Consider the following 16793-nt stretch of genomic DNA (forward strand, 5'->3'; position numbering starts at 1 on the left):
GACCGCAGAATAAAAACAACACGGCAAAACATTAAAATCTTAAAGATCATAAATATTAACATTAAAATTCACATTAAAATTAAGGCAGATGGCAAGGAAGGGAACAAGAAACAAACAGGGAAGAATCTTCCTTTGATCCATTAATGACATAAGCATATACAATATATACGTACATATTTTATAATAAATAATAATACGTACGTATATATCTTTATAAATATTAATATGTATTAATATGATTTATTAATGGCAAAGAAATAATATTTTACATATGTGTCAAAGAAATATAAGCCACCTAGGGTCATCCCAAACAGCGAGATGGGCGGTATATAAATTTAATAAGTAAGCAAGAATAATAATATCCCCAATCTCACCAAAATGTTAAATTTTTAAAGACATGTTAAAAAAAAAAAAAAATCCCACTGTATTTTGATCCGGTTCAGCGACTCAATCCACAATCGTGGTGACAACCTCAACAGAATTTTAAATTTTAAATGGCTTTTTAAAGCGATGTAAAAGCCCCCAATATTTTGGTTGGGTTCCGTGACTCGACTTTACGACGGTGTTAAAAATGGTCGTAAAAGCAGGTATCCTGATCCTGTGATTACTCGCAACCGAGGATTGCTAGCCCCCCCGGGTGCATTCAGACAACCGGCTGAGTCCCAGATCCAAACAAATTACTGTATTGTTGAATGCCAGGTGTGAACCCAGACAGAAGAATAATTCAGACAGAAGAATAATTCACAGCTGGGGTGCGATTGCATGAACCTTATTGCACAGCAATCCTGTTAGGTCAGCCACGGTGGAAACAACGGAACCAGTTAGGCAATCACGAGGCCGGGTTAGAGTTGTTCTTTCTTGAGGTCTGGAGCCTTTGTTGGCCGGCTATGAATTCCATCTCTTTCTCCCGCTAAAAAGGCAAGCGAAAATAGGTTTGTGTTTTTTTAATTGCATATCAAGGAGGGAAGCAACCTAGAACTAAGGAGAAATTTCCTGACAGTGAGAACGATTAATCAGCGGAACTCCTTGCCTCCAGAAGCGGTGAATGCTCCGACACTGGAAATTTTTAAGAAGAGACTGGACAGCCCTTTGTCTGAAATGGTACAGGGTTTCCTGCCTGAGCAGGGGGTTGGACTAGATGACCTCCAAGGTCCCTTCCAACTTTATTATTATTATTATGGCTGGATTGAGGGTTAAAAATACAAGCAGTTCTCCACTTAACAAGTTTGTTTAGTGCAGTGGTTCTCAACCTGTGGGTCGGGACCCCACTTGGGGTCGAACGACCATTTCACGGGGGTCGCCAAACAACGCAGTCCACCATTTCCCCCCCCCTTTTCCTTAGCTGTGCTACTCCCTTTTACTCTATTGGCTTTTGAAAGCCAATAGAATAGACTCTCTTGAATAGAGTCTCATTCTATTGGCTTTCAAAAGCCAATAGGAATTGCCCAGGCTGTCCCAGTCTACAAACGGTGCTGCACCCGTTGAGTAGTCCTCGACTTACGACTGGTTGAGTAGTCCTCGACTTACGACCGGTTGGGGGTCGCGGCATTAAAAAGGTTGAGAACCACTGGTTTAGTGACTGTTTGAAATTACGATGGCACAGAAAAAAAGGGACATGACCGTTTTTCACGCTTACGACCATCGCAGCATCTCCCACGGTCACATGGTCAAAATTCGGGTACTTGGCCACTGACTCACATTTGTGATGGTTGCCATGTCCCCGGGGCGTCCCGTGATCCCCTTTTGCGACCTTCTGACAAGCACAGTCAATGGGGGAAGCCGGATTCGCTTAACGATCGTGTGACTAGCTTAACGACTGCAGTGATTCACTTAACAACTGTGGCCGGAAAGGTTGTAAAATGAGGCAAAAAAGAAGGGAGGAGAGGAGGGAGGAAGGGAGAGAGGAAAGAAAGAAATGAAGCTAGTCGGAAGTCTCTCCTGCTCCATTGCATCCCCCTCTCTCCATTCTGTTTCTCTGTCTGTTGCCTAATTTATCTAATTCCGCTCTGGAAGCCCTCTGACTGGAACATACTAGTGCAGTGGTTCTCCACCTGTGGGTCGGGACCCCATTTAGGGTCGAACGACCATTTCACGGGGGTCGCCAAACAACGCAGTCCGCCATTTTTTCCCCCCTTTTCCTTAGCTGTGCTACTCCCTTTTATTCTATTGGCTTTTGAAAGCCAATAGAATAGACTCTCTTGAATAGAGTCTCATTCTATTGGCTTTCCAAAGCCAGTAGGAATTGTCCAGGCTGTCTCTGCCCTGCTGAGCCCGCCAAAAGCCCCCTTCTGCAAACGGTGCTGCACCGGTTGAGTAGTCCTCGACTTACGACCGGTTGAGTAGTCCTCGACTTATGACCGGTTGGGGGTCGCGGCATTAAAAAGGTTGAGAACCACTGTACTAGTGGCAGTGAGTTCCCCAGGTCCATAACGTGCTGGGTGAAGAAGCCTTCCTTTTCTCCCTCCTGACTGCCTTGTTGCTTTCCCAATTCCTAACTGGGTGAGGGGCTATATCCATATTTTTTTAAATTATGGGTTTCTCTCCCAAGCTAAAAAGCCCCCCACTCTCTGCCTTACCCCCCCCGTGTGTGTGTGTGTGTGTGTGTGTGTGAGAGAGAGAGAGAGAGAGAGAGAGAGAGAGAGAGAGAGAGAGAGAGAGAGAGAGACTTCCATTCCAAACATTCCCCCAATCCTTTCGGGGTGCCCCTTTTTTTACCTTTTTTTTACCCCCCACCCCACTCCCGGATCCATGGAGATTGCAGAGGGAAGGGGATTTTCCCTGGGCTTCCCCATGACGTCACCGGGATTCCCACCGCGCTGGCTGGTACACGAGGCAAGTTGCCGCGAAGTGGGGCTTCCACGCGGGCGCCCCGACACGCGCGATTCCCGTGTAGAGGAGGAGGGCGGAGGTCCTTGCGGGAGAGGGGAACGTCCTCGCCACACACACACACACACACACACACACACACACACACACACACACACACACACACTCCCGGCTCTTCTTCTAGCCCCCTCCCCCCCGTTTTGGGAGCCAAGAGCCGCTCCTGCTCCGAGGCGCTAACCACTGCACCCCCCTGCCCGCCCTTTCCAAAAGGCGGTTGGCGCCGAAGCTTGCGAGGGGGGGGGAACCCCCGCCGGCCTCGTTCCTCCTCCAAAGTTGCGGAATTCCCCTCCTCCCTCTCCCCCTCCCCCTCTCCTGTCCTTTTCCTCCTCCTCCTCGTCCTCTCTTCCTCTTCTTCCTCCTCTTCCTTCCCCTCTTCGGCTTCTTCCTTCCTCCTTCTCCTCTTCTCTTTTCTTCCTCGTCCTCTCTTCTTCCTCCCCTCCTCCTCTCGTCCTTTCTTCCTCCTCTTCTTCCTCTTCCTTCCCCTCTTCAGCTTCTCCTTCCTCTTCCTCCTCCCCTCCTCTTCCTCTCTTTTCTTCCTCCTTCTTCTTCCTCCTCCTCCTCCTCTTCTTCTTCCTCTTCCTTCCCCTCTTCAGCTTCTTCCTTCCTCCTCCTCCCCTCCTCCTTTCTTCCTCCTTCCTCCTCCTGCCTCTTCTCCTCCTCTCTCTCTTCTTCTTCCTTCCCCTTCTCCCCTCCTCTTCCTCTCCTCTTTTCTTCCTCCTCCTCCTCTTCTTCTTCCTCTTCCTTCCCCTCTTCAGCGTCTTTCTTCCTCTTCCTCCTCCCCTCTTCCTCTCCTTTTCTTCCTCTTCCTTCCTCCTCCTCCTCCCCCTTCCTTCTCCTCCTCTTCTTCCTTCCCCTCTTCCGCTTTTTCCTTCCTCCTCCTCCCCTCTTCCTCCTCCTTCTTCCTCCTCCACCTCCTGCCCTTTCTCCTCCTCCTCTCTCTCTTCTTCTTCCTCTTCCTTCTCCCCTTCAGCTTCTTCCTTCCTCTTCTCCCCTCCTCTTCCTCTCCTCTTTTCTTCCTCCTCTTCTTCTTCCTCTTCCTTCCCCTCTTCAGCTTCTTTCTTCCTCTTCCTCCTCCCCTCCTCTTCCTCTCCTTTTCTTCCTCTTCCTTCCTCCTCCTCCTCCCCCCTTTCCTTCTCCTCCTCTTCTTCCTCTTCCTTCCCCTCTTCCGCTTTTTCCTTCCTCCTCCTCCCCTCCTCCTTTCTCCCTCCTTCTTCTTCCTCCTGCCCCTCCTCCTCTCTCTTTTCTTCTTCCTCTTCCTTCTCCTCTTCAGCTTCTTCCTTCCTTCCTCCTCCTCCTCCTCCTTTTCCCACGCCCCCGCCGCCCCAGCTTCCTCGGCGGGGGGGCCCCACTGGGGAGCCTCCCCCCTCCCGGGACCTCCCCCGGGGGCTGCCCTCCTCCGCCCCCCTCCCAGGCGAGGCCGTGCCACTTCCTGTTCGCCTGGCTGAGCGCGGCGGGGCAGCTGCCAAGTCGGGCGGGCGGGCGCGCCGGGCAAGCAGGAAAGGCGGCCCAGCAGGGCGGGGGTCTCCCAGGCGCGGCCCCGGCTCTTCGCGCCCCTCCCGCGGGGGCATCGACCTCCCCCCCAGCAGCCCGGCCGGAGGGCCCCCACCCCCGCCCCGCTGGCGGCTGCCCAACTATGGCCCCCTGCCCGGCCTGCTGGCAGCGCCCGGCCGGCCAGGGGGGACCCCCCTCCGCCCCCCCCGCGACCTAGGAGACCCCCCGTCCCAGCCCGACCCCCGTCGGGCATGGAGGAGGAGGAGGAGGCCGTCCTGGGCTTCTTAGACCGAGTCTTACAAGAGGAAGAGGAGGAGGAGGAGGAAGAAGAAGAAGGGGGCACGCAGCAGGTGGGCACCGGAGCTGGGCATTGGGAAAGGGGGGGTCTTTTGGGGAGGGGCGACCTCCTCTCCCTCAGCCTGCTCCTCTCCCCCCCCCCAGGAGAAGGAGGGGTGGTCTTGGGCCCAGGGGGCACTGGGTGCGGGCAAGACTGGCAATTGGGAGGGGGTGTCTGCTAGTGAATTCCCTCCGGAGGCTGAAAAGGGAGGGGTCTGCTTTGGGGTGGAGGAAAGCACTCTGTGCATGAGCAGAGGTCACCTTGGGCGCAAGCGGCCGGCGGATCCCCCCACACGTGGAAATGTTGCGTTCTCTTCTCTCTCTCTCTTACACACACACACACACACACACACACACACACACTTTTCCAAAGAAAGTTTTCCGGAGAGCCCGTTGTTGTTGTTGTTGTTGTTGGTCTGGTTCACAAGCCGTCTCTCTCTCTCTCTCTCTCTCTCTCTCTCTCTCACACACACACACACACACACACACACACACACTTTTCCAAAGAAAGTTTTCCGGAGAGCCCGTTGTTATTGTTGTTGGTCTGGTTCACAAGCCGGCAGTGGCAGCTGCGTTTAAGCCGGGTTTCCCCCCAGCCAGGTTTAATTAATCCGGGCTTGTTAGTCTCTGGGCGTAGCGGGTTGTGGAAACGAGCCCCCGGGGGTCTCTGTGTACGTGCATATGTGTGTGTGTGTGCGCGCGCGCGCGCGTGTATGTGTGCGTGTGTGTGTGCGTGTGTGTGTGTGTGTGTGTGTGCAGGGGTGCAGTTTACCCTGGACCTCTTCCATTTCCACTTCCCCGTTTTAGGAATGGAAAAAGTTGCATGATTACGGGAATCGAACCCCCCCCATTCCTTTCGGTTTGAAATTAGATAATAATAATAATGATAATAATAATAATCCCTTTTTTGTGTAACTTTCTTTCAATCTCTCCAAAATCTCCCCCCTCCCAAAATGTTTTGGCTTTACAGAGGAAAGAAAGTTTTGCATTAGAGTCCTGCCAGGGTCAGAACGGGGTGCCTCTGAGCATGGGTGGACGGCTTTCTTTCCTTCCGAAGATGGTTGTGGAGTTGCAAGAGCCCTCCAGAGGCATCTAGTCCAACCTCTGGATTAAATCACCCCTCCTGTTCAGTTGTGGCGGCCTTTTGGAATGACACCCCCTCCCCCACGTCAGAGGCAGAAGAAGTTGAGTACCGGTAGTCCTTGACTTACGACGGTCCTAGGGCGTGCGTTAAGCGGGTCAGGATGTCACGGGGCCTGATTTATTTCTATATTTATGAACTTTATCGCCTCTCCCCCTCCCCATCTTCTCTCAAGGCTCTGATTTTAAAAGCTTTTTATGGCAGTTGTTAAGCGAACACCATGGTCATTAAGCGAATCCATTGTCCATGGTAGGCGCTTTGGGCTGGAAACTGGAAGAAAATGCCAGGTTTCCACAAAAAATATCATAAATTGCCTCAAGGGACTGCCATTATGGCGGTCGTTAAGGAAACCTGATAGTCCTTAAGTGGACCAATGTTTTGCTATGGGTCATTCCTTCCTGACCAGGGGGTTGGACTAGATGACCTCCCAAGGTCCCTTCCGACTTATCATTGTTATTGTTGTTGTTGTTATTATTATTATTATTACTATGGATCATTGTAGTCAACCAGATGTTCGGATTTGGCATTTATTATTATTATTATTATTATTATTATTATTATTATTGATGGATCATCGCACAGTCAGCCAGATGTTCAGACTGGATTTGGCATTCTGTCTACCTATCGAGTCCTTACCCAGGACCTGGGATAGGCAGATGTGGATGTTTGATGGTATTACAGATATCGTCGCAGGATGGAAGCAGTTCCTAATAAGGCTGCCTTTTGCAATTGACTAATAGCGAATTTGTCAATGCCGATGATGGTGTTCAAGTGGTGCTCCAGTTGTTTTGGGATTGCACCCAAGGAGCCTATGACTATTGGTACTACCCTTGCTTGCTTTTGCCACAGTCTTTCTATTTCTATTTGTAGGTCTTTGTATTTTGTTATCTTCTCCAGTTCTTTCTCGTCTATTCTGCTGTCTCCAGGCACTGCCACGTCCACTATCCAGACTTTTTTGTCTTTCTTATCGACAATTGTTAAGTCTGGGGTGTTATGTGGCAGGTGCTTGTCTGTTTGAATTCTGAAGTCCCAGAGCAGTTTAATTTTATCATTTTCTATGACTTTCTCTATTTTATGATCCCACCAGTTTTTGCTTACAGGCAAATGATATTTTTTGCAGATCTTCCAATGCACCATTGTTGCTACTTTGTCATGCCGCTGCTTGTAGTCAGTCTGTGCGATCTTCTTGCAACAGCTTACCAGGTGGTCCACTGTTTCTTCAGCTTCTTTGCATAGGCGGCACTTACTGTCTGTTGCTGTCTTCTCAATTTTGACTTTATATGCATTTGTCCTTAAGGCTTGGTCTTGTGCAGCCAGAATTAGTCCCTCGGTCTCTTTCTTCAATTTTCCTGCTCTTAGCCATTGCCAGGTTTTATTATTATCTGCTTTCCCAGCTATTTTTTTCATGTATTGGCCATGTAGTGCTTTGTCTTCCCATGCCTCTATTCTGTTCTTCATTTGCTCTTTCTTGTAGGCTAGTTGTTGTTGTTGTTACTATTATTATTATTATTATTGAGGATCATCGCACAGTCAGCCAGATGTTCAGACTGGATTTGACATTTTGTCTACCTATCGAGTCATTATTATTATTATTATTATTATTGAGGATCATCGCACAGTCAGCCAGATGTTCAGACTGGATTTGGCATTTTGTCTACTTATCAAGTCATTATTATTATTATTATTATTATTATTATTATTATTGTTCCTATAGGAAGTAAATGCTGGTTTGGGGCAAAAATGTCATAAATTGGGATTATGTGGTGACTGGACACTACAAATGGCCACAAATACACGCCAGTTGTTCAGCGCCCAAAATGAGATCACATGACCACTGGCATTACCTTAAAATCCAGGTCATAAATACAGGTGGTCCTCGACTTACAACTATTCATTTAGTGACCGTTTGAAGTTAAAAAAAAGGGACATGACCCATTTTTCACACTTACAACCCTTATAGTACCTGACCTGATCAAAATTCAGATGCGTGGCAACCATCTCACATTTACGACAGTCGCAGTGTCCCGAGATCAGATGATCGATCCCCTTTGGCAGCCTTTGCGACGAGCCAAGTCAATGGGGGAAGCCGGATTCGCTTAACGACCCGGTGACTAACTTAACAACTGCAGTGATTCGCTTAACGACAATGGCAAGAGAGGTTGTCAAACGGGGCAAAACTCCCTTGACCCCCGTCCCGCTTCGCAAGGGAAATTTTGTCCTCCTAAAGTTGAGGATGGTTGCCTTGTATCTTTCTTTGGGTCCGTCATAAACTTTGAACCGTCCCCGTCGTAACTTGAGGACTAGCGAAACGGCATTCCGATTTTGACCCGTTTGCTTAGTTCCTGGAAATGGAAGTAGGGGGTAAAATTTCCCCTGCTTGCACCCACAACAGGGCAAAGCCTGCGGTGTGTGTGCGTGTGTGTGTGTGTCACTGTGCTGACTTGTTCCTGGGAGTGTGCAGTTGGCAGGGGAAAATCAGGTTCGAGGTTGCCCGAGGCCTGCGTGGGAAGGCGAAAAACAGCGAGCCAAGCTACGTAGCCGATATCCACATTCTCACATTCGGTTCTTCTGGGTGGGGCACAGATCAAAGAAAATTGGGGGGGGGGCTCTGCTTAAGGTGGCCTGCAATTTTTTAAGTTAACAAAGTTGATGGGGGGGGGGGCTGGAGGCTAAAACATACAAGGAACGGCTGCTGGAATTGGGTCTGTCTAGTTTAATGAAGAGAAGGACGAGGGGGGACAGGATAGCAGCCTTCCAGTATCTCAGGGGCTGCCCCAAAGAAGAGGGAGTCAAGCTACTCTCCAAAGTGCCTGAAGGCAGGACGAGAAGCAACAGATGGAAACTAACCAAAGAGAGAAGCAACCTAGAACTAAGGAGAAACTTCCTGACAGTGAGAACAATTAACCAGTGGAACTCCTTGCCTCCAGAAGCTGTGAATGCTCCAACACTGGAAGTTTTTAAGAGACTGGACAGCCATTTGTCTGAAATGGTATATGGTTTCCTGCCTGAGCACGGGGTTGGACTAGATGACCTCCAGGGTCCCTTCCAGCCCTAGGATTCTATGATTCTAGAAGGAAGGAAGGAAGGAAGGAAGGAAGGAAGGAAGGAAGGAAGGAAGGAAGGAAGGAAGGAAAAATGATAAGGAAGGAAAGAGAGAAAGGAAAAATGATGAAGGAAGGAAGATAAGGAGAGAAAGAAAAATGATGAGGAAGATAAAGAAGGAGAGAAAGGATAAATGATAAGGGAGAAGAGAAAGGAAGAAAGGAAAAATAATAAGGAAGGAAGGAGAGAAAGGAAAAATGATGAAGAAAGGAAGGGAGGGTGGGAGGGAGGGCAATGGATGGAAACCGATCAAGAAGAGAAGCAACCTGGAACTATGGAGAAACTTCCTGACAGTGAGAACAATTAACCAGTGGAACTCCTTGCCTGCAGAAGCGGTGAATGCTCCAACACTGGAGGTTTTTAAGAAGAGACTGGACAGCCATTTGTTTGAAATGGTACTAAAGGGTTTCCTGCCTGAGCAGGGGGTTGGACTAGATGACCTCCAAGGTCCCTTCCAACTTTATTATTAATTATTATTGATTATTATTGTTGTTGTTGTTGTTTTGTGAAGTGAGTTTTTGCCCTGTTTCACGACTTTCCTTGCTACGATTGTTAAATGAATCAAAGGCATCGTTAAGTGAGACACATGGTTGTTAAGTGAATCTGGCTTCCCCCATCAGAAGATTAAAAAAACAAACAAACATAAAACATGGGGAAGCTGGATTCATTCAACAACCGGGCTCCTAACTTATCAGCTGCAGGGAAAAGTCGTAAAACGGGGCAAAACTCCCTTAACACACGTCTCGCGCTGGGGTCCATTGTGGTCGTAGGTTCGAGGACTGCCTGTCGAGCCGGGTTCTTCAGATGGGGTTTCTTTTGTAACGTCCACATAGGCAGGTAGGTGTGAACCCAGAAGGAGGGCAGTGGCATTGTAACCTTGGGAAAGGGGCAAGTGCCGGGTTCAAATTTCACCTCCACCGCAAAGTCCGCCAGGTGGCTTTGAATGAGGCCGATGTCAAATGAGCCAAATGCGATTGTGTCTTTGTGGCCCTGGATGACAAGGAGGCTGAGTCACAGCGTTGCGTGTCACACAGTGTGAAAGGAAAAGGTGTAATTTATCGGCGGCGGCTTTGTGCACAATTTGTAGGCGATTGTGAAGCCTGGCGTGATTTTTTTTCCCCTCTTTATTTCCTGGCCAAATTCGTGTCCTGCCTCGTGGCACAGGGCATAGACGGGGTTTCAGGGAGTCCCCAAACTTAGGACCGTTGGATTAACGATGGTTCAGTGAATCATGCGGTTGTTAAGTGAATCGGTTTCCCCGTTGACTTTGGTGGTCAAAAGGTTGCAGAAGGGGATCACGTGACCCCCTGGGACACTGCGACCGTCGTAAGTATGGGTCAATTGTACAAGCATCTGAATTTTGATCCCATGAGCGTGGGGATGCTGCAACGGTCGTAAGTTTGAAACAAAGGATCCTAAGTCACATTTTTCAGTGCCGTTGTAACTTTGAATGGTCACTAAATGAACTGTTGTAAGTCAAGGTAATATATTGCCTGTAATATGTTACTCTATACATCTATATGTTACTCTATACATCTCTTGGCCCAAGGAGGGGATAGTAACCTCAAATCCTAATTCTGTAATATAGATAAAGAAATAGATTGATAGATGGAGATAAATAGATTGATAAATGATAAATAGATGATTGATAATAGATAAATAGAGAGCGTGCATGTGCGATATGATTGATAGTTGATAGATGGAGATAAATAGTTTGATAAATGATAGATAAATAGATGATTGATAATAGATAAATAGAGAGCGTGCATGTAATATGATTGATAGTTGATAGATGGAGATAAATTGATAAATGATAGATAAATAGATGATTGATAATAGATAAATGGAGAGAAAGAGAGCGGTGAGAGATATATGATATGATTGATTGATAGATGATGGAGATAAATAGATTGATAAATGATAGATAAATCGATGATTGATAATAAATAGATATGATATGTAGAGATAAATTGATAAATGAGATTGATTGATGATAGAGGTAAATAGACTGATGAATGATAGATAGATAGATAGATAGATAGATAGATAGATAGATAGATAGATATGGATGGATAGATAGATAGATATGGATGGATGGATGGATGGATAGATGGATGGATATTACTGTAGAGATAAATAGATAGTAGATATTGTAGAGATAGGTAGGTAGGTAGGTAGGTAGATAGATGATAGAGACAGAGATAAAGATAGATAGATAGACAGACAGACAGACAGATATAGAGATAGAGATATATAGTAAAGATTCACTGTTTTAATTTCTTATGTGCTTCATTGCTATAGCATATCATCATAATCATAATCATAATACAGTTGAAAGGAACCTTGGAGGTCATCTAGTCCAACCCGCTGCTCAAGCAGGAAACTCTATACCATTTCAGGCAAATGGCTGTCCAGTTTCTTCTTAAAAACTTCCAGTGTTGGACCATTCACCGCTTCTGGAGGCAGGTTGTTCTTCTCTGCATTCTTTCTAGAGTCTCAACATCTTTTTTACATCGTGGCAACCAAAACTGGATGCCATATTCCAAGTGTGGCCTTACCAAGGCATTGTAAAGTGGTATTTGGCAAAACCAAAATTGGGACTTAGTGCCCATTGTTTGCAGAAAGGTAGAATTAAAGACAAATTGCAAGGCTGCCCAAATGCCAAGCTAGGATTTAATAATAACTTGGACTTCAGTAAGGCATTTGATAAAGTAGATTACAAACTACTACTTGACAAGATAGAAAAATGTGGGTTAGACAGCCTCACCACCAGATGGATCCGTAGCAGGCTGACCGGCCGTATTCAGCGTGTGGTCCTAAATGGAACCGCATCTATATGGAAGGAAGTGTGTAGTGGGGTGCCCCAGGGCTCTGTTCTGCTCTTCAACATCTTCATCAACGATCTGGACGAGGGGATAGATGGGGAACTCATCAAATTTGCAGACGACACCACGCTGGCAGGAACAGCCAACACTCCAGAAGACAGGCTTAGGATACAGGAGGATCTGGACAGACTTGAACACTGGGCGCTATCTAACAAAATGAAATTCAGTGGTGAAAAAAGCAAGGTTCTACATTTAGGCAAGAAAAACGAAATGCATAGGTATAGTATAGGGGGTACCTTGCTCAATAGTAGTAACTGTGAGAGGGAGTCCTAGTAGACAATCACTTAAATATGAGCCAGCCGTCTGCTGCAGCTGCCAAAAAGGCCAATATAGTGCTAGGCTGCATTAACAGAGGGATAGAATCAAGATCACGTGGAAGGGTTAATACCACTTTACAAAGCCTTGGTAAGGCCACACTTGGAATACGGCATCCAGTTTTGATCACCACGGTGTCAAAAAGATGTTGAGACTCTAGAAAGAGTGCAGAGAAGAGCAACAAAGATGATGAGGGGACTGGAGGCTAAAACATATGAAGAACGGTTGCTGGAATTGGGCATGTCTAGTTTAATTCCATTCCATTCCATTCTATTCCATATTTTCTGTCCTGTCCTATCCTATAGTCAATGGGGGAGCCAGATTAACTCAACAAACCGTACCACTAATTGCAGTGATTCACTGAACAGCAGTGGGGAAAAAGGTCGTAAAACGGGGCAAAACTCACTTAACAGTGGTCTGGCTTTGCAGTGGAAATTTGGGGCTTCCTTGTGGTGGAGGATCCCCGCCCCCCAAGGGGATCCGGGCCGTTTTAACTTTGCCCTCTGCCTTCTGCAGGTTGAACAAGATGCCGGGAAAGGCGTGGAGATGCGGAAGTTGGTGCTAAAAGACTTTTTGGCCAGTGAGGAGATGTACATCAACCAGCTGGAGGCCCTGCTCTTGGTGAGTGCGACTGGGCCAGGCCCTGGCCCCCACCCACTGTGCCCCTTGTTCTTATTTTGTTTTTGTTTTGTTTTGTTATTTTCTTTTGTTTAGTTTATTTTTATTTATTTTATTTTATGTTTTGTTTTATTCTGTTTTGTTTTGTTTACTTTAGTTTTTTTTATTTTGTTTTGTTTTGTTTACTTTAGTTTTAATTAATTTTTTATTTTATTTTAGTATATTTTATTGTTTTATTTTATTTTATTAATTTAGTTTAGTGTATTTTAGTATATTTTATTTAATGGTTTGATTTTATTTTGTTTCGTTTTTTGTTTTGTTTTGATAAGTTTTATTTTATTTATTTTATTTTAATATATTTTATTGTTTTATTTTATTTTAGTTTAATATATTTTAGTATATTTTATTTAATGATTTTATTTTGTTTTGTTTTGTTTTATTTAGTTTAGTTTAGTTTTATTTTATTTTGTTTTTGTTTTGTTTTGATTAGTTTTATTTTATTTATTTTATTTTAATATATTTTATTGTTTTATTTTATTTTAGTTTAATATATTTTAGTATATTTTATTTAATGGTTTTATTTTGTTTTGTTTTGTTTTATTTAGTTTAGTTTAGTTTTATTTTTTATTTTATTTTGTTTAGTTTAGTTTTATTTTGTTTTTTTTATTTTATTTTAGTATATTTTATTGTTTTATTTATTAGTTTAGTTTAGTATATTTTAGTATATTTTATTTAGTGGTTTTATTTTATTTTGTTTAGTTTAGTTTTATTATTTTATTTTATTTTGCTTATTTTAGTTTCATTTTATTTTTTTATTTTATTTTAGTATATCTTATTGTTTTATTTTATTTTAGTTTAGTATATTTTAGTATATTTTATTTAATGGTTTTATTTTATTTTGTTTTGATTTGATTAGTTTAATATATTTTATTTTATTAGTTTAGTTTAGTATATTTTATTTAATTGCTTTATTTTATTTTTTATTTTATTTATTATTTTATTTTATTATTTTATTTTATTATTTTATTTAGTTTTTTGGGGGAGGGGAGGAACCCAAAGGAGGAGAGGGCCGCAGCTGGAAAGGGCTTGAGATGTGGGTCCTCCAGGCAGCTGTGGGAACCGCTGCTCTTGCGCCACTCCCGGCTGGCCTCCTGGACTTGGAAGGTTCCCATGCAAGTCACGCGAAGTGCTCAGAGTTCCTTCCCTAAATGGGGGTCCGTGCGGAAGAGCCCCCCCCCTCCAGGCTTTTAGGGCGCAGCCGTTGAGCAGAGAGGCAACTTTGGTCTCCAGGAGAGACCCCCAGGCCCTTTGGGGGGTGGGTGGGAGGGGGTTTATTCTGGCTTCTCCAGTGTTTGGGGCTCTTTGGCACTGTCTGGATGACCTTGTTGGGGCCTGGAAACTCTCTGTCCATCCGTCCATTCATCCATCTGACTTTAGATCTGTGTCTACGTCTGTCTGTCTGTCTGTCTCTCTCTCTCTCTCTCTCTCTATCATCTGTCTTGCATTTATCCTTCCTTCCTTCCATCCATCCATCCATCAATCAATCCAATGTTAGATCTATGTCTGCCTATACCTGTCTGTCTGTCTCTCTCATCTATCCATCCATCCATCTATCCGTCCCACTTTAGATTTACCTGTCTGTCTTCATCTCTCTCTCTCTCATCTATCTATCCATCTATCCCTCCATCCATCTGAGTTTAGATCTATCTATACCTGTCTATCTCCCATCCATCCATCCTTCCATCCATCCATCCATCCATCCATCCATCCGAATTTAGATCTAACTTCTATCCATCCATCCACCCATTGTCTGTCTGTCTGTCTGTCTATCTGTCTATCTATCTATCTATCTATCTATCTATCTATCTATCTCCCATCCATCCATCCACCAATTGTCTGTCTGTCTGTCTCTGTCTATCCGTCTATCCGTCTGTCTGTCTGTCTGTCTCTCTCTATCTATCTATATCTATCTATCTCCCATCCATCCATTATCTATCTGTCTGTCTGTCTGTCTATCACCCATCCATCCATCCATCCATCCCAGTTTAAATCTATGTATATCTGCCTACCTATCTACTAGATTTTTATCCAGCCTTCATTACTTTAGAGGTAGCTCAAGGTAAATGAACATATCTAAAACTCCTTCTTCCTCCTATTTTCCCCACAACAGCCCTGTGAGGTGGGCCGGGCTGGGCGAAAATGACTGGCCCAAAGTCATCTGAATTATGGAAGGTTGAACCTGATGCTCCTTTGATGGAAGAGAGAGAGACACACAGAGAGGGAGGGAGGGAGAGGAGGGAGGGAGGGAGAGAAAGAGGGAGAGGAGAGAAAGAGGGAAAAAGAGGGAGGGAGGGAGAGAGAGAGAGTGAGGGAGAGAAAAGAGTGAGGGAGAGGGAGGGAGAGGAGAGAGGGAGGGAGAGGAGCGAAAGGGAGAGAGGGAGGGGGAGAGAGAGGGAGGGAGAGGAGAGAGGGAGGGAGAGGAGAAAGGGAGGGAGAGGAGAGAAAGGGAGAGAGAGTGAGGGAGAAAGAGAGAGGGAGGGAGGGAGGGAGAGGGAGGGAGAGAAGAGAGTGAGGGAGAAGAAAGAGTGAGGGAGAGAGAGGGAGGGAGGGAGGGGGAGAGAGAGGGGGGGGAGACACTTAGCAACTGACTCATATTTATGACGGTTGCATTGTCCCGGGGTCACATAAATCCCCTTTTGCGACCTTCTGACAAGCAAACTCAATGGGGGAGCCAGAGTCACTTAACAACCGTGTGACTAACTTAAGAGCTGTGGTGATTCACTTAACAACTGTGTCAAGAAAGGTCGTAACACGGGGCAAAATTCACTTAACAAATGCCTTGCTTAGCAACGATAAATTTTGGGCTCCTTTGTAGTTGTAAGTCGAGGACAACTTGCCACAGTAAAGGCAGCCCTTCATGAGGTGGACAGCGTGAGGTCTTGTAGCAGGGAGTTCCACAGGTCCCCTTTTGCTGGAATACATCTCTTCTCCTGAAACTTCCCCATGGGTTCCTGGGAGGAAGTAGTCCTATCTCTTAGTTCCTGTTTCTAATCCTCGGTCAACTGTGGGGAGAGTGGAAAGACGGCTGGGGGGGAATTTTCTAGAATTTTCTGGCCTCTTCTGACGCAGGTTTCTAAGAAGAAACAACTGGGTAGTTTCCAAAACTTATGTTTTTTGCAGGGGGTTTTCCAGTTCTAGGGGTGGTGAGACATTCGTGGAGGGTAGCATGTTTGAATTAGTTTGATCTAGAGCAGGGCTAGGCAACCTGGGCTCTTTTATGACTCGTGGACTTCAACTCCCAGAATTCCTGAGCCAGCATGGGGGAACTATGGCCCCCTCATGACTGGTGGACTTCAACTCCCAGAATTCCTGAGCCAGCATGGGGGAACTATGGCCCCCTCATGACTGGTGGACTTCAACTCCCAGAATTCCTGAGCCAGCATGGGGGAATTATGTCCCCTTCATGACTCGTGGACTTCAACTCCCAGAATTCCTGAGCCAGCATGGGGGAACTATGGCCCCCTCATGACTCATGGACATCAACTCCCAGAATTCCTGAGCCAGCATGGGGGAACTTTGGCCCCCTCATGACTTGTGGACTTCAACTCCCAGAATTCCTAAGCCAGCCATGCTGAGGAGAAAGGGAGAAGTTTCCAAGCTGAGCCAGGCTGCCTCAGGAATTCTGCGAGTTGAAGTCCACCAGTCATAAAAGAGCCAAGATTGCCTACCCCTGGTCTAGAGATTAAGGCACCAAGCTAGAAACCAGGAGACAGAAAATTCTAGTCCTGCCTTGGGCACAAAAGCCAGCTGGATGATTTTGGGCCAATCACCAGGAGACTGCGAGTTCTAGTCCCGCTTTAGGCATGAAAACCAGCTGGGCCAATCACCAGGAGACTGGGAGTTCTAGTCCCGCCTTAGGCAAGATAGCCAGCTGGGCCAATCATCAGGAGACTGGGAGTTCTAGTCCCACCTTAGGCATGAAAGCCAGCTGGGCCAATCATCAGGAGACTGGGAGTTCT

At 45.9% G+C, this 16793-nt stretch overlaps 1 protein-coding gene across 3 annotated transcripts in view; it reads left to right on the top strand.

Moving 5' to 3' along the window:
• Positions 1 to 16793, top strand: part of ABR (ABR activator of RhoGEF and GTPase) — a 166536-nt gene that overhangs the window by 55604 nt on the left and 94139 nt on the right. For 2 of the 3 annotated variants that reach the window (XM_039366945.1, XM_039366944.1), the window contains exon 3: positions 12673 to 12777. In XM_039366945.1, the coding sequence (XP_039222879.1) occupies positions 12673 to 12777 (105 nt within the window). Of the gene's footprint in view, positions 1 to 4159; positions 4728 to 12672; positions 12778 to 16793 lie in introns of those variants that run through there. The other variant, XM_039366946.1, reaches the window with a different exon arrangement.

This window comes from Crotalus tigris, unplaced genomic scaffold (genome assembly GCF_016545835.1).
Source record: "Crotalus tigris isolate CLP2741 ecotype Arizona unplaced genomic scaffold, ASM1654583v1 scf7180000020497.760770, whole genome shotgun sequence".
Classification (NCBI taxonomy): Eukaryota; Metazoa; Chordata; class Lepidosauria; order Squamata; family Viperidae; genus Crotalus; species Crotalus tigris.